The sequence below is a fragment of the Chionomys nivalis genome, chromosome 1 (genome assembly GCF_950005125.1).
Source record: "Chionomys nivalis chromosome 1, mChiNiv1.1, whole genome shotgun sequence".
Classification (NCBI taxonomy): domain Eukaryota; kingdom Metazoa; phylum Chordata; class Mammalia; order Rodentia; family Cricetidae; genus Chionomys; species Chionomys nivalis.
The window spans coordinates 24,119,110-24,143,450 of record NC_080086.1 but is presented as its reverse complement, the minus strand read 5'-3'; the positions used below and the strand labels follow the sequence as shown (position 1 = coordinate 24,143,450).

Sequence of the window (24,341 nt, the reverse complement as noted above, 5' to 3'; positions counted from 1 at the left end):
AAGGGCGTGGAATCTCATAAACAGTACTTTATCCAAGTGCCATCCTTACAATGATGGGATATTTTTTATGCAATACTTGCAGAAAACAAGAAAGGTTGCTGGTGTTTGCTATAGTTTAGATTTAATGTCTCTGAAGACCCGAGTACGAGGCAGTGAGACCTTTAGGATGCTGTAAGCCAAAAGTGGTGTCTTTGAAAGGATGGTGGACTCCAGGGCCTTGATTTTATGCTTTACTTCTTGAGGACAGAAGTTCCACTCTGCCCATTCCCTGCCATGAACCATAGGGTTACCTGGTCAGGGGATGACATCTATTAAATGGTAAGCTGGTGAGTGTCCCATCTGTCCTCATGTGGTAGCTCATCACTAAACCTGACATTCGGAGTGAGGCTGACTCACTGCCCCCCACAAGACTTCCCTGTGACTTTACTCCTACAGAGTACTGAACAGACCAAACACCTACAATAAACAAAGGTGCTTTATTTATTCAGTAGAAGAGTGGTTACAATTAAATAGATCCATATGTTCCCAAACAGTGTTCCAAACAATATGGGTCAATGAAGAATCCACTTGGGTGTTTATGTACGTTTGAAAGGCGTCAGGACAATACACACTGGGAGAAGCAGAAAGAACCGTAGAATGTAACTTTGCACCCTGTGCCTGGGCAGCCCTGGAGAGCTGGCTGGGGGGGGGGTCTCTACTCACTAGCACTGGATTTCTCTTCTTTAAAGAGCAGGGTCCTCACCCTTTGCAGTTTCCCCCAGTGCTGAGGATGGAACCGAGGGCCGCGGAGTAACACACGACAGTTCGAACCCCACTAGTTTTTAGACCACTCTCCTCTAGTGCTCAAATTCATGACAGGCCCACACTAGCAGGGAAACTCAGGTAGTGCTGGGCACACCCAAGAATGGCGTGAATACTGAACTGTCTTTGTGATGCTGATGTCAAAGGAAATGCTGACCTGATGGGACACTGAGCACTCCTCCTGCAACACGAGATGCGTGCAGTCATCAACATGGTAACTAAAAATTGACATGTAGGACACTTGATTCAGATACAGACTTCTTTTAAACATACTATGGTAAGACTTTCGTAATAAACTAGAGGATGAGTAGGTGAACTTTCTACTTTTTGCATGGTTTTTCCATAAACCTGAAATTGCTAAAAAAAAAAAAAATTGTAATAGCTGAATATGACTGAGTTGGACTAGAGGCGCTGGGGGTGGTTAGAACATAGCTCGGCAGGAGGAAGATGTGTGCCAATTCATCTCTGGTAGCCTGTGGCGGTAGGGTGGGAGTAAGGACGACTTTAAAAAAATCCTATTTTATGGCTAATACTGAGAAGGCAAAGAATCTTGGTTCCTTCTAGCCTAATTTCAGGCCGAAAGAACATTTTGATGCTGCTTTGGGGTAGGATATTTATCCATTACGCATTTTTCCTGTCAATTTTATAGTTTTTTTATTCCTTTTAGCATGTAACACATTATCTTCTAGACACAGGGATGGGAAAATACAGCCTGATAAAAGAGAAATAACTGTCAGGGAGTATCAGGGACTTGGGTCAGCCGTGTGTGAAACGGCGGATGAACCCAGCTCACCACACCTTCTGTCAAAACTGTTCCAGGAGTGAGAACAGAACCAAAGCCCACAGCCTGGGCTTGACTCAAGTCTCTGGTGACAATTCTTGTCCCAAATATTAATATGATTTCTGACCTGAAGTTCTTTGTCACCTATGGGGCACACTTTCTGCCACCTTCTTAATTACTCCTTGAGTTTCTTGGAACAGGATCACATTCTGGACTTCCGATGTTAGAAATGTTTTCATTCAGGGTACACATGCATTTGGGGTCCCAAATAAACTCTTAGTTTTGGGTCACCAATCTCCAAAGTGTTGGCACCAGCTCCACAAAGTGTCCCAACAGGGGAAGGACCTGGTGCTTTACAGTTAGGTTGTGACAGGCCTTGACTGGTACATCCCTTGCAGGTGAACTTTTGTTTTTCCGGGGCATCTTATATTTGGTATCTACTGTTCAGTAAGAACTCAGTCCTGCTAGCTGTTTCCGGTCAGACTTCTTGACAGCAGGGTCCAGGGTTACAACCACATTTTCCCCACCTGGTTCCTCTCCCTGATGCTGTGACTTGAGCCCCGCATTTTCAGCAGCTAATCATTTTCTCAGATAGGACTCCTGAGGGGCAATCAAAATCCCTTTCCTCTAGCGCCATCTGGGGGAAAGGAGGCTACTTTGTCTGTTCCTTCTGAAAGCCATTTTCCCACACCTCTTCTGGATGCTAGTCTGGGTTTACTTTTAGCTCATTCCTCACCTGGAAAGTTTGTACATGCTGAGTGGATATGAAGTAAGAGATAATTTAGCTATTTTCTTCCTGGTTTGCCTGGAAAACTGCTTTTGCCTTCTGCTCAGAGGCTCCCTAATGTGTCTTGATCAAGTGGTATGCTCTTTTATCATCTTTATTTGTGTGTGTGCTAGTGCCCACAAGGCCAGGAGCAGTGGCTCTCTGGTGCTGGATTTACAGGCAGTTGTGAGCTGCCCAACACGCAATCTGAACTGGGGTCTGGGAGAACAGGAAGTACCCTTAAACACTGACCCGTTCCTCCAGTCCTTCATCTGTATTTAGAAGCCTTTAGAATAAAAAAAACATTAAAAACAAAAACAACCCAAGAGTTGATTTCTATGAAAGATGCTTTAGTGTTTTCTCATTTTACATTACACATACTGAAGACAATAAGAAGCTTCAGTTTAAAGGGCTTTGGACTGTAACACAATCGCTGCAAATACACAGTGAATTATACAAACCATTCTTTCTTGCAAGCACTTGATAAGCTAGTGAAAACGCATCCAATTATCTTGAAAAGGCAATACCATCATCCAGACATCAAAAGGGTCAATGAAATGAAGGATGTAGGAAGAGGGATCGTAGTCCCCGACTGTGCAGTGCTGAATGTCCTCACACGTTAACAATTAGGAAACATATGGAACAGAGTGGCGAAGTTACTGCAGAAAATGGCAAGTGTACTCAGAAAAAAAACAGGTCGATTTTGGGTGGGTTTCCTCGATCACCTGATACAGCCAGGACCCCAGTGGGGCTTTATCACACAAATTCTTAACTGCTTCTAAAACAGCAGGAGCAGAGGACACAAAAGCAACCGGCCAAGGCACTCCCTTCAGAGGCTTCCCAGTGTAAGGGCTTTAAACTTAGTGTTTTCCGGTCACTCCGTTTAGGTGCTCCTGCAAGTTCATGCAGATGCACTGAACTGCTGGTTCGCGTCCTTCCTCGCAGTCTATGAGAAAGACACTCATCCCAGTGTTGGGAGTGACCGACGAGAGTTCAACTTTGCCTAGTGTTGCTGGCAATGAGCATTTGAGGTCACTGATGAGGTAACCAAAGAGGCTTCTCATGTAAGCTCCATGGCTCACAACTAAGATGCTGGCTGCTAAGCCCGGGGCGCCACCATCAGGATGCAACTCTAAACTGTCCCGTTTCCCTACAGGGAACACCTCTGCCAAACTGCTCTCCAGACAGCTGCCTGGAGCTCTGGGGAAGAAGTTTTCTCTCTGACCTGTCCCGTCCAAGATGTACTGGCAAAGGAAATCGAAGAAATCCTTTGCACGTATCTTCACCTACAACGAAAGAAGTATAACAGGAAAGAAAATGAAGCTAACGGTGTCCTCAAAATACAAGCCTGAAATACAATTGACCGCTAAAACCCTAAGGCTTCTACAGGACTTCAAAAAATCACTAGTTGCTGAAGACATTAAGAAAAAGGGAGGGGGCCGGAGATGGCTCAGAGGTTAACAGCACTGACTGCTCTTCCAGAGGAGGACCAGGGTTCAATTCTCAGCACCCACATGGCTCCTCACAACTGTCTGTAGCTCTAGTTCCAGGGTTTGCAACACCCATGGCAAAAACACCAATGCACATAAAATTGAAGGAGCGAGAGGGAGAGAGGAAAAGAACAGAACAGAAAAGAAAAGAAAGAGGGAAGAGAAGGAAGAGGAAACACCTTGGTGGGCAAAGCGCTTGCCACACAGCATGAAGACCAGACCTCTGGGGATCCAGAGGGAGACCTTGATTCACTGCCTGCCCCCACCGCCTGTACCAACACTGCCTATACCACCACCTCGTGGTTAAGTTTTTCTTAGTATCATCTAAGAGAGTGAGTACTTCTATCACCAGGAATGGCTGCTGGCTCACAGTGGCTGAGACAGACAGGGTAACTTGGAAAATGGGGGTGTCGGGGTAGGGGGCAGGCAGCTGTCTTCAAAGTTTGCAAACCACTTGGCTGTCAGTCACAAACAGCTAGGGTACAAAATCAGTCAGAATTCAGTGACTGGGTCACTATCCAGTTCACTGATGTGCCAGCGACATGGCAACCTAGATGCGGGCTACATACCTGCTCCAGTGTCTCTCCTCCGGGCGGAGCGAACATGGGACACTCTTCCCCAGCGGCTCTGGCCATGGCTCTCATCTCGCTCAGTGGCTTGCCTTCTACGACCCCATACTTCTGCAAGAGTCCGGTTAGATAAAGGTATAGCTTAGCTATAACAGTAAAGGCCCTTGGAAATCTGAAACTGTCCAGGAAGGAAACCAGCTTCCTTCAAGTATTTATTATCCCATCTTCCCTGAACTGCTGGCGGGAATGCACTCTGCAGAGGCCCACGCCCCAGGACACAGTGCAATTCTCAAGTTGGGGTGCTCTGTCCAGCTCTCTGTGGGAAAGAACTTCCCGAGGCTATCCCAAGCAGATGATGGGGTCTTTGCCAGACAAACAAGGGATCTGCCCAGTTCTGAAGATGGGGAGATAGCAGCACAAGGGCCTGCCTGCCCACCAACATCATGCCTGACTGTTTTCAGCACCAGTTCTCAGGCACAGAGCGGAAACTTCCTCCTCCAGAACTTGGGATGTACCTTGACCCACAGAGAACACACGCAAGCTGAGAGACGAAGGTCTTTTAGAATGCTCGCACAGTTCTGTTCCATTTCTATCCAGGATCAAAAGGAACCAGAGTTGAGAGGGATATTGCTGAGCTTGGAGTCAGTATCGTAGGGCATAAAAAAATACCAACGCTCCTTGAGACCTGGGTTCAGATCTCAGATTGGAAATCTCCATGTGCTTTGCCCAAATTTAAATCTGCTTGATTGTTTTGGTTTGGTTTTGGTTTTTCAAGACAGGGTTTCTCTGTAGCTTTGGTGCCTGTCCTGGAACTCACTCTGTAGACCAGGCTGGCCTCAAACTCACAGAGATCTGCCTGCCTCTGCCTCCCGAGTGCTGGTATTAAAGGCATGCACCACCATGGCCTGGCTGAGTCTCAGTTTTAAGACTCACTTCTAGTATATAAACTGGGTGAAAGCAAACTCATGCACACTCACAGTGAGGGCAGGAGAGAGGGGAAACACTTTATTAACTTTACTTTAAACTTCCCCTCAGTATAACAAGTTTTTACCAGTGTGATCTTCTGTAACTCAAGACACTTACCTCACATGGTTAAAGAGGGTGCTCTCTGTAATATGTAGCACAACAGGACAGTTGAGTAGACTCCCCCTCCTCACCCCTACCAGCCTCTCCTCGATCCTCCTCTTCTGTGCTGAGAATTAAACCCATGTCCCTAAACATTCTAGCTAAGAACTCTACCACTGAGCTATTATCTCTAGATCTTGTTTTTTTTTTTTTTTTTTTTTTGGAGATAGGGTCTATGTAGCACAGGCTGGCTTCACCTTAACAACCCTCCTGCCTCCACTTTCCAAGTGCTGAGATTACAGATATGTGTCACTATGCCTAGCTACACAGATCATTAATATATTGGTTGATTTTAAACTCCCAAGAAAGAGCCAGAGCGGTAGCTCAGAAGTAAAAAGCATTGGCTGCTCTTCCAGAGGATCCAGGGTTCGATTTCCAGCACCGACGTGGCGGCTCACAACTGTCTGTAACTTGAGTCCCAGGAGATCTTTTTCTGGTCTCCTTGAAAACCAGGCATGCCTGTGGCTCACAGTTATATATGCAGGTAAAACACCCATACAAAAAATATATTAATTAAAAATAAGTTTGCGAGAGGACTGTATCTGTGCTTTAACCAAAGGACGGCTCACTGAAATCCACGGTAGAAGGTTAAACAAGTTACCCTTTCCCGAAGTCTGGAGTCATACTTCACCGCCATGTCTTTGCAAAATTTGCTTTTCTCCAAAATGCCACATATGGTCTGAAAAGCAAAAAACAAATGTTTATTTTTTCTTTCTTCTTTTAAATAAGAATGGGTCACCATGAAGTTTCAAAAGCGTGCCACTTAGCTTTTTATGAATTACTAGCAATAGTGTTCCTGGGCAGAAATTGCTGCAGCTCGGTGGCAGAGCACATGCCCAGAACACACGACACCCAGGGCTTGTGGCTTCTCTTCATGCCTGACTCTGGTATTTACTGCTATGTACATCTAGTCCACAGGGCCAATTCAGACTATTACCTGCTTTTACAAATAAAGATTTATTAGAACTCAGCCACATGAGCAGTTACTGATACGCTTTGTGCAACTGCATTCATTTCATTTGGGTATGAACGGAAAGAAACAGCTGTCACAGACAGCACAGAGACTGTCAGACCTAGAGGGCTTATTTTCTGCTCCTTACAGAAAAGACATGCTACCCTTCGTTGTGGCTCTTCGTGTGTGTGTGTGTGTGTGTGGTATGCACATCTGTGCTGGTGTGCTCCGGGAGGCCATGAGTTGACCTGAGGTGAGCTCCTGCATTATGCTCCACTTTACTTATTCAGGTAGATCTCCTGTTGACCCCAGCGGTCATCAGTTCTGATTTATCCAGCTAGCCAGCTTGCTCCAGGGATCTCTCTGCCCCCCAGTTGCTGGGATGGCTAGTGTTGGCTGCAGACGCCCATCCACTTTATCCACTGGGCCATCTTCTCACTTCAGTTCTAACTCTCCATGAAGCTGTCTCATGGAGATTCCTTTAAGTCTCAGTCTTAATCTATTGTCAGTTTTCCAGTTTTCCCGATTCCTGTTTCCTTGTTTCCAGTTCTCTGCTTAGTCTCCCGGTTCATCTTTCACCAAGGCATAAGGTAACATCTGAAGTTCTATTTCTAATGATGGGTGTGATAACCAGGCTTGATCCCTGAGCATGAGGAGACTGAGGCAGGGGAATGGTTAAGTTCAAGGCTAGACTGAGCTACACAGCAATACGCTGTTTCAAAACAAAAATAATAAAGTCTATATCTGTAATGGCTGGGGCTGGCTGTGCTATTTTGCTCGTTTTTACTCATTTTCTTCTTTATGTTTTTTTTTTTTTTTATGGACATGAGACACCAGAAATCATTTAAGACCTCCCCTCTCCCCCATATGCCTTGTGGTTTTGTCTCTTTTCAGTACTTCACTCCCTTTGTGAGAGTGTTCATTATGGCAGGCACATGGAGGTCAGAGGACAACTTAAAAGAATCAGTTTGCTCCTTTGTGGGGGCCCACAGAAGTGGGTCTGCTCCACCTTGACTGAAGGTCAGAGACCTTAAGTCTACTCTTGGTCTTTCAAAGCTATTGACAAAAGGTCTGAGTGGCTACTAACAAGATATCCTGGCCTAGTGAGTGGTTAGTGGTGTTTCAGATATGAAGATGGCTACTAACAAGATATCCTGGGCTAGTGAGTGGTTAGTGGTGTTTCAGATATGAAGATGGCTACTAACAAGATATCCTGGCCTAGTGAGTGGTTAGTGGTGTTTCAGATATGAAGATGCCCACAGAGGTGGATCCGTTCCACCTTGACGAAAGGTCAGAGAATTCAAGCCTATTTCTGCTCCTTCAAGACCCAGGGAGTAGCTGGCTACAGGACACTTGCTCTAAGATGTAGGAGCTGCATGTCCTGCCTTACCAAGAGAATGCTCAACTCAGGATATAGGGGCTATTGTTTCAAGAACTGAAGCACGTAATTGTTCTGTTTGCTCTCCTTGTCCTATTAAAGCGGTCTTTTGCCTTCTTCCCCCGCTTTTGAATTGGGGTATATAAAGAGATGGGAAATAAACGCAGGTGCGCCCGGTATTCACTGGGTTGCCCTCCTGGTTCTATCCTACGTCTCTGTGTTTCTTTCTATCTCTGTTCCTCCTACCTAACTTTTCTAATCCACATGCCCCTACCTTGGAAGCTACAAACCCAGTTGAGGCTGGACCCCGACACTCCTTCTATCACGTGGGTCCCAGGAATTGAACTTGAGCCGTCAGGCTTGGCAGGCACCTCACCTACTGAGCCATCATCTCATTGGGCTCTGGAAGTGGGGTTTTCAACTTCACTGTTGTTAAGCTTCTGACCTATCAGTTTAGACACTTAGCCCGAACTCACCTGCTTAGTCCTCGTGAGATCACTGGAGAAAGCGTGTGTAAACTGCACGTTGTTCAGAAACCGACCAGCAGCAGCTGCTTGCTTAAACCCAGTCTCAGAAAGGGGCTCATCTACTCCTTGTCCTGTGGGGGATAGAGCCATTCAAAAATGTATCGTCAGCCAGGCGGTGATGACACACACCTTTAATCCCAGCACTGGAGAGGCAGAGGCAGGCAGATCTCTGTGAGTTTGATGTCAGCCTGGTCTACAAGAGCTAGTTCCAGGACAGGCTCCAAAGCTACAGTGAAATTCTGTCTTGAAAAAACAAAAACAGCTGGGCGGTGGTGGCACACGCCTTTAATCCCAGCATTTGGGAGGCAGAGGCAGGTGGATCTCTGTGAGTTCAAGGCTAGCCTGGTCTACAAGAACTAGTTCCAGGACAGGAACCAAAAAGCTACGGAGAAACCCTGTCTCGAAAATCAAAAAAAGAAAAAAAAAAAAAAGAAGGGCTGGAGAGATGGCTCAGCGGTTAAGAGCATTGCCTGCTCTTCCAAAGGTCCTGAGTTCAATTCCCAGCAACCACATGGTGGCTCACAACCATCTGTAATGAGGTCTGGTGCCCTCTTCTGGACTTCAGGCATACACGCAGAAAGAATATTGTATACATAATAAATAAATATTAAAAAAAAAAAAAAAAAGAAAAGAAAAAACAAAAACAAAAAAGTATTGTAGTGATATTTGTTTGTGTTTTAACAAATAAAGCTTGCCTAAAGATCAGGGCACAAAGCTAAGTCACTAGATGCCAGGCAGTGGTGGCACACACCTTTAATCCCAGAGACAGACGGATATATGAACTCAAGGCCACCCTGGGCTACGCTAGATTGATCCAGTCTCAAAGAGAAACAGAGCCTGGCAGTGTTGGCTCACGCCTTTAATCCCAATACATGGGAGTCAAGTGCCTTTAATCCCAGCACTAAGGAGGTAGAGACAGGGATATGGCTCGGCAGAGAGAGGAACATAAGGCGGGAGGAGATAAGAGCTCAGTGCATTCTGAGCAGCAGTCTGAAGGAGACGGAGGAGGCAGTCTGAGGACAGGATCACCTGTTTGGTCTGAGCATTAGTAGAGGTAAGAACTCTAATGGCTGGCCACTCTGCTTCTCTAATCTCTAAGCTTTCACCCCAATAGCTGAGTCTGAGTTTTTATTATTAATAATAATAATATTCTACAATAAATATATCTGAGTGAAGTCAATGTATCTGAGTGAAGTCAGAGGAGAGGGAGAGAATCTACAATGATTATTGTGATGTCATGTCATTTTCTTGGGTACCAGAACAACCTGGCTTCTTAGAAGGCTGATTCTAAACACCATGCCAGGGAGCCGTAGCTCGATGAAGACTCGCCTCGCCTACTCAGATGTTGCCCCAAGGTCTCAGGGGAATCCTGTCATTCTGAGCCATCTGGGCTCTTCCCTCTTTTATGTCTGTCCATTTCTCCACTGGATGGGCTATGCCCAAGCAGGCTGTGTTCCTGCAGGCTGCATCAGGTGGCGATGCCACTCTCTGCTGTCTACAGGGTCAGCACTGATGCTGCTCCTCTTCCCCCCTCCTTTCCTTTCTAGTTCACCGGGGGGGGGGGGGGGGGGGGGGGGAGAACGGACCAGACATGATGTCTCACACCTCAGCACTTGTGAGGCTGAAGCTGGAGGATTGCAATGGATTAGAGGTCTTCCTGACCTACATAGTAAGCTGTAAGCCAGCCTGGACTATAGAGTAGTACTGTCTCAAAAAAAAAAAAAAAAAAAAAAAAAAAAAAAAACAGCTAAAATACAATTTAAAGAATTTTTAAATTAAAATGCTATGAAGCCAGGGGCAAAGCACAGCAGATGGTGAAGGACCATTTTACAAGGAAGGAACTAAACTGCATGTATTGCTCATTGCTGGCTTCTGGGATGCGAAGCAAGCCTCTGAACTATATCAGAGGAGAGGATGGAAGCATGACGCTGGCAGCACATGCTGGCAGGCGGAGGGAGGGGCTGCTGTGTGGAACAGAGGGCTGGAAAGCCAAACAGACCCTGGGAGGTGGCTAACAGTCTCAGGTAAGGAGAAAAACGAAACACAAACCCCCTTCAGAGAAAATCATTCTCAATAAGGGGTAATAAGCTCTCACTCATTTAAAGCAAACAAAAGGTCAACACAGATTCAGCATTCACTCTGTCTGTGAGTGTGTATGCACACGTGTGCACACACACACATCATGAATGAAAGCCAGGAAGAACAACCAAGGGATTTAGAACCACTAAGATTTTAGATACTAAAATCAGCAGCAGAGATTAGAGATAAAGACAGATTCAGAATAATCGATGAACAAAGCCTACCAAGAATAATGTGACAGTCTCCTAAAGAATCAAATCTTTTTTTTATCTTTTGAATGAAGGAATTGATGAGGAAAATCCCTCCCTGGGCAGCAATTTGGTAGGAGGGCATGTGAGGCCCTCAAACACAGAACTGAAGACATAATTCAGAAGGCAGTGCAGGCACTGGGAGGAGCTGGACCATGGGAGGAGCTGGACCAATCCACCGATGTGCTGTGGATATGAAGGAAAAGAGAATTCCCCACATGCACTTCCTAGTTTAAGGCACCCTAGAAGAGGTGGCTTATAAACCGAAGATACCCATCTCTCACTGCTCTGGAGGTCCAACTTCTGTGTCAAGATGTCAGCATGCCAAGGTTCTTTCTGGCGAGGTCCTCTGCCAGGGCACACAGTGGGGGGAAAGTTCAAATTGCAGAAGAACAGGAAAACTCTCTGGGGTGTCACCCAGAGGAGGGGTGACACCTCTCCTTTGTGAGAGATGACCCTTGTAACCTAGTCACTGGGGGGTCAGAATTTCAACACAGGGATTTGGAGGGATACAAGCATTAGCCTACAACATACATCTAACTGAAATCCAGAGGACCAGGAGAGAAAGTGGAGGGGGTAATGAAGAGACAGCAACAGACTGCTTTCTGGCACTGAGGGGAGGCACAATCTAGAGCTGACGAGAACACAAACAGAAAGCTGCTTCCTGGCTTGCTCAGCCTGTTTTCTTCTACAGCTCAGGCCCACCTGCCCCATGATGGTACCATGCATGGTGAGTTGGGCCCTTGCAATCAATCATTAATCCAGAAAATGCCCTACAGACATGCCCACAGGTCAACCTGAGGGTGGTAATCTTGACTGCTGGTGCTTCTTCCCAGATGACTCTAGCTTGTGCCATACCGGCAACAACAAGCTGGTACAGGTACTCATCTTAGCCTGGACTTGTGACCTTCAGAAGTGTGTGAAGAAAACAAAAGAGTGTTTTCTGAGCCACCCAGTCTGTGGTAACCTGTTACAGCAGCCTAGGCTGATTACAAGAAGTCAGAAGCACAACAAATCTAAAGATCTGTATGAGAAGATCTATGGCTCAAGGGTAGGAGAAGGCTAGGAAGAAACAAATGCAGTCAAAAAGAAGAAAAAGTAAAGCAAAGAAGACAGGCTAGAAAAAGAGGGGGAAGAAACAGCAAAAGAAAAAATAAAAAATTAAACATATAAGTTAGTAGGGTAAAAGTGCCCAAACTTGCCTGAGAAAGACTGAATTTAAAGATTTATTTTACTGTTTTTGTAAATGATGTGGGTCTGGGCAGGTGTGTGAGTGTGTGCGCGTGCACACATGTGCATATGACTGCAGTGCCTATAGAGGCCAGAAGAGGATGCCAGATCCCCTGGAGCTGCAGTTAAAGGTGGTTGTAAGCCACCCAGTATGGATGCTGGGAACCAAATTGGAGTTCTCTGTAGAAGCAATACACATTCTCACCACTAAACTACCTCACCAGCCTCATAAAGACTATGTGGGGCTTTGCTTGTTTTTTAAAAAAGGGGAGTGGGGAAGAAAACTGAGCACCCAGTTTACAAAGTCAGGAGGAGACAAACAGCCTAGAAATGAATGTGAATGCAATCCTGGTTGTGGAAGCAAAAGACCTGTATTTTAAGATCTGCATTTTGTTTACAGCCATCTTAAGTTCACAAGTAAGATATTCACCTTTGCAGGCAAGTTCCCTAGGACATTAGCCTAGGGAAACCTGCAGGCACCAGGCTTTTAGAAACAATTAGCATTTTCCTTTGTTAGTCAACAATCACAGACCCTCAGTATTTACCTATCAGCCAGGGGTGTCTCCAGGCCTGAATTCCATAAGACCTGACACACCCCTTCCCTCCCCACTGGTCCCTTTGCTATCTAACTCGGTGGCTTGATCAGAAACACTGTCTAGCTGTCATTTCTCCTGTCTCTTGCCCCTCCATTCCTCTCCACTAGGTTTATCAGGTACCACCCATTCGTATCCCACTGGCCGGGGGATACCTGGTTATTCATGTTCAGAAGCGGGGGTCAGGTTGGTGAGGGGCCCAGGCCCAAGGATAACTCAGGTGGGCACGCACTACACTCAGAAGTAAGGGTGGTTTAGGCACACAACCCATAGGTCTCCAGAAAGGGAGCCAGACACAATGAGAAGGAAAACCTACTTCTACACAGCCCAGAATTTCCTACACCAACACAAATACCAAAAGCTTTTAGAATCAACCAGGGCACAGAAGCAACATCTGCCCAGAAGTTCACCAGGATGTTCCTCAAAAGGCCAGACTCGTGGGTCTGAGCGCAGAATACAAGGGCCCAGCATGCAATATGACAAGGACCACCCCAGAATATAGAGAATTTCACTGTCAGTACAAAAATCAGTTAACTGTTTGGAAAAGTGCTAATACTAGCCTGTAAATGTAATATTTCTAATATAAAATCGTTTTTTACAGAATAAACTGAAAGACCTGGATAAATCCAGACCCCCCCCACCCCCCAGCAGGAAGAGAAGAATCAAAAATCTAGGATTAGCCGGTTCAGTGACTGTGTTTCAGGAACTAGCTGAAGATAAAGTTAGATTGTAATCTTGAGAATAATCTTGAGAAACAGGGAGTTGCCCCCTTGTGATTATCATTGTACCGTTTTTTAGGAACTAGCTGATTATGACCTTGAGAGTGGTCCTGAGAGGCAGGGAGTTGTCCCCTTGTGACTGTCACTGGATTTTCGGAATTTTCTATGACCCTTTTGGATTACTGGGCTATGGTTTCTTCCCTTAAAAACCCCTTCTCCCGGTCACTCGGGGTCGAACTCTTCCCGTGTGGGTTATGAGTCTCGGCCCCAGTGCACTGGTTCCCGTCTCATCTCATCATTAAAGCCTCGTGTGACTGCAGCGAGGACGGTCTCTCGTGAGTTACTGGGGGGAGGTCGTGTTATCCCGAGATTTGAGTGACAGTCTCCCCAGCACTGGGGATCTTTCAAAACCAGTCTTGGCCGGGCGGTGGTGGCGCACGCCTTTAATCCCAGCACTCGGGAGGCAGAGGCAGGTGGATCTCTGGGAGTTCGAGACCAGCCTGGTCTACAGAGCTAGTTCCAGGACAGGCTCCAAAGCCACAGAGAAACCCTGTCTCGAAAAAAACCAAAAAAAAAAAAAAAAAAAAACCAGTCTTGAAGTCCAAGAGGCCTCAAACTTACAGAGTTCCTCCTGCTTCAGCACCTACCTGCTAGGATTACTGGCATGTGTCACCTGGTTTTAAGCACATTTCAAGAACCCAGCACAACTTTGTCCTTGGTGACCGGGTCCCTTTGAGGGACCTGCATAGATGACTGGAGAACCCTTGTGTAACATGTTCACTTCAGAGACGTTTGTTCTTCCTGGTGACCGACTGTTTCAGTCAAAGTGTATGGTTACCATGGTACCCTCATCCCCTAGTCCAGTCCAATTTAAGGCTCTTGCAGCGCCTCCTACTGGTCCCGTCCCTTCCAAATCTGATTAGGCCACCATCAGATAAGACTAACCTTGGATGATTTTCTCCTTATTAAGTCTTGTTTCACCACTAAAATAAAGAGAAAGAAAATACATTACCAAATTGAAAAATGACAGAGAGTAATGACATTCATAATAAATCTTAAACTTCCAAATCTAAACATTTTCTTTCCAATCATCCACCCCAACTCATGAATTCCAAGTCAAGAATTCCCTTATTAAAGCAAATGTATATGGACCAGGAAACCAATGTTACATGAACTGCTGGAGGAAAAAGCTACTTAAAAGGCAGCGTGAACATGTGCATTTGATGAGGTGTCCTTGTTAAAGATAAGTATATTGATTGATCAAGACAACTTCAAACAGGACTGCAACCAGGGTGGCAGGCTGTGGGTCGCCACCCTGAAGAAGCACACTGGGTGTGAAAATGGGAAGAGAAAGAAATTCCGGGACCCTTGGCATCCACCCAGAGTTAACCCGGGCTCTAGAGCTGAGACAGTCACACCGTGAGGGAGCTCCAGCCATCTTGCCTGCCAACAGTGCACCCAACTGATGTGTGGCTACACTCTTTGAGGGATTAAAAAATCAAAACAAATCAAAACTGAGTTCAATTTCCAGCAACCACATGGTGGCTCACAACCATCTGTAATGGGGTCTGGTGCCGTCTTGTGGCCTGCAGGCATAGACACAGACAGAATATTGTATATATAATAAATAAATAAATATTTTAGAAAAAAAATCAAAACAATCCCAACCGGAAAGCAACCAGAAGACCCACAAGACTGGAATCATTTCTAGGAAGTATCTGGGTAAACTGAGGCTGGAAGAGGGAGGTGAGAGCCTAGATGGCAAGATAGACTTACGATAAAGAGGCCGGGGGACAGCTCGGCCTACCGGTAAGGTGATTACCACACAAATGTAAGGGCTGAGCTGGGATTCCTGCACTATGGAAATGCTGAGCACAGCGACACGCACACTGGAGAAGTGGGGGACAGAGGGATCCATGAGGCTTGCTGGCTAAGTCAGTAAGAGACCTTGCCTCAAAAATTACGGTGGAGAGCGATAGTGGAAGACACCTAATGTCAATCTGTGGACTCCACGTCACGTAGTGATCGTGAACAAACCTCATTCCTTAAAAACAAACACAGAATGTAGAGTCTGTCCAAAAGACTTCAAGGGGGACTGGAGAGATGACTCAGTGGCTAAAGGGACTTCATGCTCTTGCAGAGGACCAGGGTTCCATTCCAACAGCCACATGGTGGCTCTCAACTCCGTCCCTGAGGCTCTTCTGACCTCAACAGACATCAAACACACATGTGATACACGCATATATTCAGGAGAAACACTCATATACATAAAAAACCAACACGAAACGTGTGTGGAAAGAGAACAACCTCCGCGAGAAAGGACTAAAGGGCAAGGCTGAAATAGTGAAGTGAGAGAAAAGGAAAATACCTGGATGCACAGAAGGAAACACTGAAAGGACACATTTAAAAAGTAAGAGGTCCAGTCATGGTGGCACATGTCTTTAATCCCAGCACTCGGGAGGCAGAGGCAAGTGGAACTTTGTGAGTTCGAGGCCAGCCTGGACTGCATAGCTACATAGCGAGTTCCTGCCAGAGACACAGTGACTATCTCACTCAAAAATAAAATGAAGTTTTGTTTTGCTTTCTAAGCAAAAAAAAAAAAAAAGTATAAGACGTAGCTCAGTGGTATAGCACTTGCTTACCATGCAAGGTCTCAGGTTCAATACCCAGAAATGCAAAATTAACTAAGTAACTAAACTATAAATAAGTAAATCAGTGTGGTCTCATATGGGTAGAGGAATAAGAACAGGGAGAACTGGTTTGGTTCCTAAACATGTAGATATTAAAAAAAATGCATGTGATTCTATACACAGTATATGAAATTACTGTGTATAGCACTATTTAGGGCTTGGTTTGGCCATTATTGATGGACCACTATCAATAAAGGAGCTCTTAGCGTGCAAGTCTTGCAGCATCTTAAGAAATGTCCACAGAAAAGGATATTAACCCCTGACACGCCGAGAGCTCAGCAGCACAAAGGCAAGGATGGCTCCTAATCAACAGAGAGGAAGGGTGGCCTGGGGTCACTTCTCTCAGACTAATAATTCTTCTGAGATCAAAAAAACTGCTTCCTGCCGGGCGATGGTGGCGCACGCCTTTAATCCCAGCACTCGGGAGGCAGAGGCAGGCGGATCTCTGTGAGTTCGAGACCAGCCTGGTCTACAGAGCTAGTTCCAGGACAGGAACCAAAGCCACAGAGAAACCCTGTCTCGAAAAACCAAAACAAAACAAAAAAAAAAACCCTGCTTCCTAATGATTAATGCCTTTAATTCCAGCACTTGGGAGGGCAAGGAAAGAAGACTGTTCAAGGCCAGCCTGGGCTATATATTGAGTTCCAGGCTATCTCAGGCTACAAAGCAAAGCTCTCTCAAAGAATCAAAAGTTGGGTTCAGGCCGGGCGGTGGTGGCGCACGCCTTTAATCCCAGCACTTGGGAGGCAGAGACAGGTGAATCTCTGTGAGTTCGAGACCAGCCTGGTCTACAAGAGCTAGTTCCAGGACAGGCTCCAAAGTCACAGAGAAACCCTGTCTTGAAAAACAAAACAAAACAAACAAACAAAAAAAGTTGGGTTCAGTGACACAGCCTGAAATTGGAGGGTCAGGAGTTTGTGGTCATTCGAGGTTACACATTGACTCTAAGGCCAGCCTGGGCTACAGAAAACCTGTCTCAAAAGACTAAAGAAATAAAACAGCTTTTAAATATAACTATCACCCTCCTGATTACTCCCAGCAAGAGCCAAAAACGCACCCTCACTGTGTACAATTAAAATCAAGGATGGGGAGCAAGGGAAATTCCTCAGATGATAAGTACACCGCTCTCCAAACAAACACGGGCACCCCAGCTTCATACCTGAGAACCCACGGTGATGCAAAGCCATCTCTAACTGCAGTTCTAGGGGATCCACTGCCCTCTTCTGGCCTCTGCGGGGACAGCACGCACATGGTGCACATTCAGACAGACAAAACACCCATACACATAAAATAAAAATAATCTAATCTTTGGGTTTTTTTAAAGTGGAGTGATCACACACACACACACACACAAACACGCAGAGAGAGAGAGAGAGAGAGAGAGAGAGAGAGAGAGAGAGAAAATTTGCTAATTTTGCCACTCCAAACTTTTGCAGGTGACACCAGAAGTCTTTCCATAGTCGGTGGTAGTTCTTTTGAGCACACACTGGAATGATTTTCAGTGACTCTAAGGCACTGCCCCTCATCTAGTAATTTTTCTTTTCAGTAAAAAGAAAAAAAAATAAACGTGATATAGCAAGCCACTTCCTTTAGCTGTGGGCTGATCAAGATCTCTGCTGGGGCTGGAGAGAGATGCTCAGTGGGTAAGAGCGCGTGTTTCGCAAGCAGAAACACCTGCGTTTAGACCCTGGCACTCACTAAACGGGAGGGTATGTGCCTATAACCCAAGTGCTGGAGAGTGGGGAAGAGACAGGATCCTGGGGATTTGCTGGTTGCCAGCTTAACTCCAGGTTCAGTTACTAAAGTCACTTCCAGTATCCCCACCTCCAAATGTGCATATGCCCCGACACACACACACACACACACACACACTGGTTCCTTTTAGCTTCTACGGGCATTTTTGCACTGAAGCCACTTTATAAATATTCAAAGATGAGGTATCCCCAAATAGAACTGTTTCCCCAAAGCCTGTGTAAATATTTAGTATTAAAGCTTCAGCAGCTTTAAAGGGTCTCCACGCATCCTGGAGGCAGGTGTTTAAAGCTAGTTTAGGGGGTGGGCAAGGCTAAGCAAGCGTTCGCCAGGGATCCACTTCCCTGAAGCAGACTTTGGCTTATGACGGAGAGAGGAGGCGGAGGCTGTGGAAAGGTCAGACAGATGTATTTGGAAGGAGTCACGGATACAGCACTCATTTTCAAATTCTGCAGGGCGATCCATTTCCGGAACAGAACACCCGGCTCCAGAGGAGTCTAGACACTTGTGCCAAGAACTGAAGTCTCATGACCAGCCATTTATAGGCTCTGTGGGTGGTGGGGGGAGGGGTGTTGCATGGGACATGATGGGGGACACATAAGACACAGGACAGGCCCCGCTTAAATAAAACCACTTGTTCTTACTTAAAAATGAGTTCCTTAGCTCAGGTTTATGTGCTAAATCTCTTGTTAGATCCCTTCAAAGGGTTCCGATTCAACAGCCAGCTGCCAGCTGGGCACGACAGAAGATAGTCATCGTGGGAAGCTAGCACGCATTTGGGGTTTTCACACACATTTACTCCCGAGTGTATGAAAAGGTAATTACAGCCTTGCCTGATGTCACCTGATGCTCAATCACAAATGTGACTCCATCCTAACTCCCTTTTACCAATCAATTAATTCATTTGCAAATACAGATTCCAAAGATTAGCTTGAGAGGAAAGAATACAAGAAGTGTATTAAATTTGGTTTCTACTGTTATGTAGGAACACTGACGCCGGCCTTCTTGTGCTGTAACTTTCATGAGAAATTATAGTTCAATTCAAATGAGATTTGACATTCGGAACCCAGGGTGTTCTAGTCCCAAAATGACACACCTCCATTTCCAAATATGAAGAAAAATTGGAAGCTGGTGAGATGACTCAGGGCCTAAGAGCACTGGCTGCTCTTCCAGAGGACCCAGGTTCAATTCTCAGCACCCACATGGCTAACTAACAACTGCCCATAACTCCAATTCCCGGGAATCTGACACCATCTTCTGGCCTCTGTGGGCACCAAGTGCACACATGGTGCATAGACATACACAGACAAAACACCTATACACATAAGATGAACAGATTAAAGAAAAAAATTGAAACATAACAAATTAAGATAAACATAAAATTTCACGAAGGATTTGGCTAGACAAATGGAGATTGCTTTAAATTTCTCTTGCATTATAGTACAGTTCAATGCAGTTAGTTAACTCTTCCATGAGTCATTATGTTTAAGTATGGTGAGTACCAGTCAAATCTGAAAGCAGGTCTGTTCTTGAACCTCGAGGCTCCTAGCTGTCACAGCTACTCCAGAAAAAGGCCAGCTGGGATAGCCATGACACGAAGGCAGCTAATCACAGCCCTGTCTTTATTTCAACATGTCCATCTTCCTGAGTCAAAAGAAGAATACCCGCCCCCTTTGAAGACAAGATCTCACTGGCCTGGCGCTGCTGTGCAGATCAGGCTGGCCTTGAACTCCTCTGCCTCCTGGACTGCTGGGATTTACAGGCGTGCAACACCACGACCGTCAAATAAAATGACTCTTAGCACCCCTTAAAATTATATCAGGAGGATAAAAAGCAGCCCCGAAGCTGGTGATGATCAAATGACGATCAAACACTAGCTGGGCTTTAATGTAACCGAGAGGCAGAGAACGGTGGGCTAATTTGCTCTGGTTCAAATCTTACACAGCCAACTTGCCATGAGACTTTAAGCAAATTACTTGGGGTCTGACGCCCCTTACTCACCCGTGAGTCACAGGTATCAAGGTAAGAAACTCCCTATTCACACAGGTACCGCCTAGTAAGAGGCTAAATGGGGGTCGCCTTATTTTCCAAGCAGTTTCTCCAGCCCAGATTTCCTATAACTCCAAAGGGAGCTTTCCAGCTGGGCCCAGAATATTCTCAGATTGAAAAGAGGGCAAAGGGGACTCAAATGCCTACAGTGCTCCCAATAAAGCTGTTTAACCTTAAGAAAGTTAAGAACCCTCCCAGAACTTTCGAGAGAACACAGAGGATGCTGCAGAAGAGAGGAGGGAAGCAGATTTCTAAGTTGGTCATTGAAATGCCTGAATCCTAAAGGCCCACTTCACATGAAGCCCGAGATTAGTTTCCTATAAAGAAGGAACTGGACAGAGAAGACATCATTGAAAAAGAGGAAGGCGTTTGACCAGCTATTTACCCCGAAGGCACCTCCCATCTTCACGGTGCAAACATGTGCTGAGAAGGAAAGCCATAGGTGACCTAAGGCAAAAGGGTCACTTAGCCCCTTGATAAATACAGACCTCACCCAGAAGGTGGTTCTGATTAAGTCTGGTCTACACAGGTGAGAACCAGCTGCATTTTAGCTGAATTTTACTTATAGAAGAACAAGTTATTAATTCCCAGGTATATATCTTCCTCTCTGCTGCCATGCGCTCCATCTTCTCCATTTAATTCTCGTGGTCAACCCAGTGAGATTAGAAAGACTGCAGTCACCAATCTGCTTATCCAGACACAGGTCAGAAAGATTAATAAAGTCTGCTCCTCAGATGCCTAGGCTATGAAGCTGCTCCTTGCTGGGGCCCAAACACCAACCAACGTCTCTTTGCCTTGAAAATCCTCTCCTGCTATTTACCCCGAAGGCGCCTCCCATCTTCACGGTGCAAACACGTGCTGAGAAGGAAAGCGATAGGTGACCTAAGGACGGACTCTGCTCTATGTAATTTGTCAAGATTTAAAAAAAAAAAAAATTGTTCAGGGTGATGCAGTTGACAGAGAAGAGCTGGGGCTTTCTCTTCTTTCTCAGAACTGTAACCTACGAAGGTTAGTAAATTTCAAGAGTACCTCCGATGCGAGGAGAAACGGGGATGGGGTGAGGGAGAAGGCAATCAGCATCGGAAAGATGAGGCGCAGCCCAGCAATTTTGCAAACTCTGGATCTACTAGGGAGCAGAAAGGTCACGCTGAGAAGTCGGTAGACGGGGTCGTGTCCTCACTCAGTGGCTAGGAATCTTGATCGTGTGCTTCTCCACACTAGTGTCCTCGGGAAAACGGAAGGCTGCTGACATTTAAGACCTGCCATGCTCACGCAGGGTGGTGTGCCATAAAAGGAAGGGAAGTAGACCAGAGAGGACGCAAAGCAAAGTACATGGAAGACCACCCTCCTGGGCTTGGAGCACACAGGGACCAGCAGAGACCCAGGCCAGGAAGCTCCCGGCGACTGCAATTACTCACTGGCGGATGATGGTCAGGGCGAAGCGCGGCATCTCGTCTGGGGCCCCAAGACGCAGGAGCCACAACCCGGCTTCCCCGTACCGCTCTGCGCCGGCACTGCTGGGCCACCTTGCCGGCACTACTTCCGCCTGCCTTGCGGACCGGCTCCATATCCATTGGCCGAAGCTGCCGTAACGTCATCACAAGGCTACCAATAGGAGCGGAGATTGAGCCCGAAGAGACCCCGCCCAGGCCAGTGGCGCTTGCGCCCCTGCGCGCCGGCCTATGATTGGCGCCTGGCAGGTGCGCGGGGCCCCGCCCTAGGATAACACCCTGGGAGTCCAGCCAGCTCTAGACCGCCGCCTGCGCCAGGGGCAGATAAGGACCGCTTTGATTTTTTTTTTTCCTACAACTGATTTGAGCAAGGCGCGTGAGGTGTGTAGGGATTATAGCGTGCCAAGGCGGTGACTCTCTCCCGGTGTACAGAACCAGGAGTTGCATCCTGTGAGGGTTAGCTTTATCCTTTACCTGGCAAGTAAGGTCAAACTAGGTATGTCCATCTAGACCTGCCCGGAAACCCGGTTTCACTCTCAACTTCTTAACCAAAAGCTTTAGTCAGGCCTCTTTCTTGCATTCTGCTTTGCGGAGCCCGATCTTACCAAGCCAGTTCATCGCTCATGCTGCTCCCATTCATAATCAAGTCACTCTTCCAACTTGCCCACCAGAAGTCTCCACTGATATCTGTTGTAACAGGAGTTGAATTCAACCACTCCTTACAATAGTCCCTACGGTAAAGAATGCGACCTCTATTGCCGTGACCTGGAATAAAGTCTTTCCCTTACAAACGGAGGCAGCTATACAGATTCTGTATAAAAGCCTTCAAGAGTGGCTCAGCGGGTTAGGAGCACTGATTGCTCGTCTAGAGAACTGAGGTCCCATTCTCAGTACCCACATGGAGGCTATCAAGCATGCTCAACTTCAGGTCCAGGGTATCCGGCGTCACCTTCTGACTTCCTGCTCGTGTTATGCACAGACATACATGCAGGCAAAACACCTAGACGCATAAAATAAAAATTAAAAAGAAAGTCTTCAAAACCTTGAGGCTGAGCCTATAGTCCTCAGCCAAATGATAGGAAAGTGGAATAAAGGTGAGACCGGAGTTGAGGGTTACGGTCTGTGCCTCAAACAGCCAGCTTTGGCCACCTATCTTCCATATGCCAATTGAAAGAGTGAAATAAATAGCAAAAGGCAGAAAAAGGAGTTATTTAATACAGCCACTTCCCCACCTCAGTCCATCTGTGGGGTCCTAAAATTTCCCTCTAAATGGAAGTTAAAAAAATAAGCACAACCAAGCTATCCAGCCGAGACCAGTCGCCCCCAGAGGATTGTCTCAGTTCCCTGCGTCTCAAACAGTTTTTTTCCTCTCAGAGAAAGGTCCTCTTCTGACTGCCTTCAAAACTTTGTCCTCCTCCAGCAGGAGATTCCTGGGGAGATAATTTCTTGGGATCTCTTGTTTCAACCATCTCATAGGCAAAGGGAAAGGCACAGAGTCTCTTTAGCTAAGTGTGGTGGCACATACCCTTAACCCCATTACTCAGGAGGCAGAGGCAGGAGAATCTTCTGAGTTTGAGGTCAGCCTGGTCTACATAGGGAGTTCCAGGACAGCTGCCTCAAAGTAATAATAGTAATAATAATAATGTAATGACTAGTTTTGTGTCAACTTGACACAAGCTATTGTTATCTGAAAGGAGGGGACATCAATTGAGAAAATACCTCCATAAGATCCGGCTCTATGGCATTTTCTTAATTAGTGATTGATGGGGGAAGACCTGACCTATTATAAGAGTGGTGCCTCCATGGGCTAAGCAAGCCATGATGAGCAAGTCAGTAAGCAGCACCCTTCCATGGCCTCTGCATCAGTGCCTGCCTTCAGGTTCCTGCCCTGTTTGAGTTCCTGTCCTGACTTCCTTCAATGATGGACTAAGATTTGGAAGTGTAAGCCAAATAAACCCTTTCCTCCCCAACTTGCTTTTTCATCATGGTGTTTCATCACAGTAATAGAAACCCTAACTGAGACAAATAATAAATAAATAATAGTAATAGTCTATTCTTGCTAGGCAAGCTGGTTAACTAGTATGTCACAGACCATTGTTAATGTTGGATTATGCTGTCTTTTTGCATTCTTAGCTAAATCCTTACGTTTGACAGACCATGTACTGGGGTGATTCCCCAATTATATTTTAGATAGAGACTGATTCAAAACTGCACCCCATGCATCATTGCCTTTGATCTTGTGGCACCTGGGCGGAAGAGGGGACAGGTAGGCTTCCTAATCCTTGGTACAGGGATGAAAATGTGACCTCACAAGGAGCTAAGGCAGTTTGTTTAGGCTCACAATGGCAGTTGGGGTTAGGAATATTTCCTAAGTGAGCTCTCTGACAACACAAAAATTCCCAAACAAGCCAAATCAAAACAAGCCAAATTAAGAAATATCCAGGTTTAATGGGAGATCTGCGCTCTCGGGTGGCCCTGAGGGGGAAACCAGGAAGCCGCAGGAAGCAACCCCTGGGAGGAAGAAAGGGAGACCACGTGTTCTTCTTTTGGGGAGAGGATCACTTAAGTACTCTGGGGAGTGGAGTCAGGACCTGGCTTACTGGGATTTGAAGTCCAGACCAGGCCTGGGGTCTGGGATTTACGCTCCCAATCTAACATTCCAGACTCTTTGGATATAGGGGTGACAGAAAATTGGAATGGTAATTATGACAAACACTTAGGCTCTCTTTGGGAACAAAGGGCGTAGACTCAAATCCGACTACTTCCTGCGGGCACAGGGCAGCGTGGGGAAGGGGAGAGCCAGGTGTCCACGTTCAGTGAAAGGTGTGGCTGGAAAGGCATCCCATGAACTGTCATCCCGGAGAAGGCAGGCATCTGTTCCTTGGGGGAGATAAGAAGGCAGCTGTCTAGGAAAAAAAAAGTTGTTATCGCTAAAGATGAGTGTGCCAGAATGAGGAGCAGGTGGGCCCTTCATTGCGGCATCCTGGAAAACTGGAGGGTGGAAGGTCCTGTCTGCTGGACAGACCAAGTGTCTTGAGTAGGTGCCCGCTTGAGCCTGGAGAGATGGTACCAACATAGGTGTCCCAGAGCTTGGCAGCCGAGAGTGTGGTGAGGATTACCGTGTGAGGTCCTGTCCATCGA

General features: G+C 46.3%; 1 protein-coding gene across 1 annotated transcript; it reads right to left on the bottom strand.

The window, feature by feature from the left end:
- Positions 1 to 457: 457 nt before the first annotated feature.
- Tigar (TP53 induced glycolysis regulatory phosphatase) lies at positions 458 to 21,293 on the bottom strand. The gene is made up of 6 exons (XM_057791880.1): positions 21,168 to 21,293; positions 14,204 to 14,241; positions 8,339 to 8,460; positions 6,134 to 6,211; positions 4,408 to 4,518; positions 458 to 3,634 (listed from the first exon to the last, which is right to left on the bottom strand). The coding sequence occupies exons 1-6, from the start codon at positions 21,197 to 21,199 to the stop codon at positions 3,209 to 3,211; spliced, it is 807 nt and encodes a 268-aa protein (XP_057647863.1). The 5' UTR covers positions 21,200 to 21,293; the 3' UTR covers positions 458 to 3,208.
- Between the last annotated feature and the right edge of the window lie 3,048 nt (positions 21,294 to 24,341).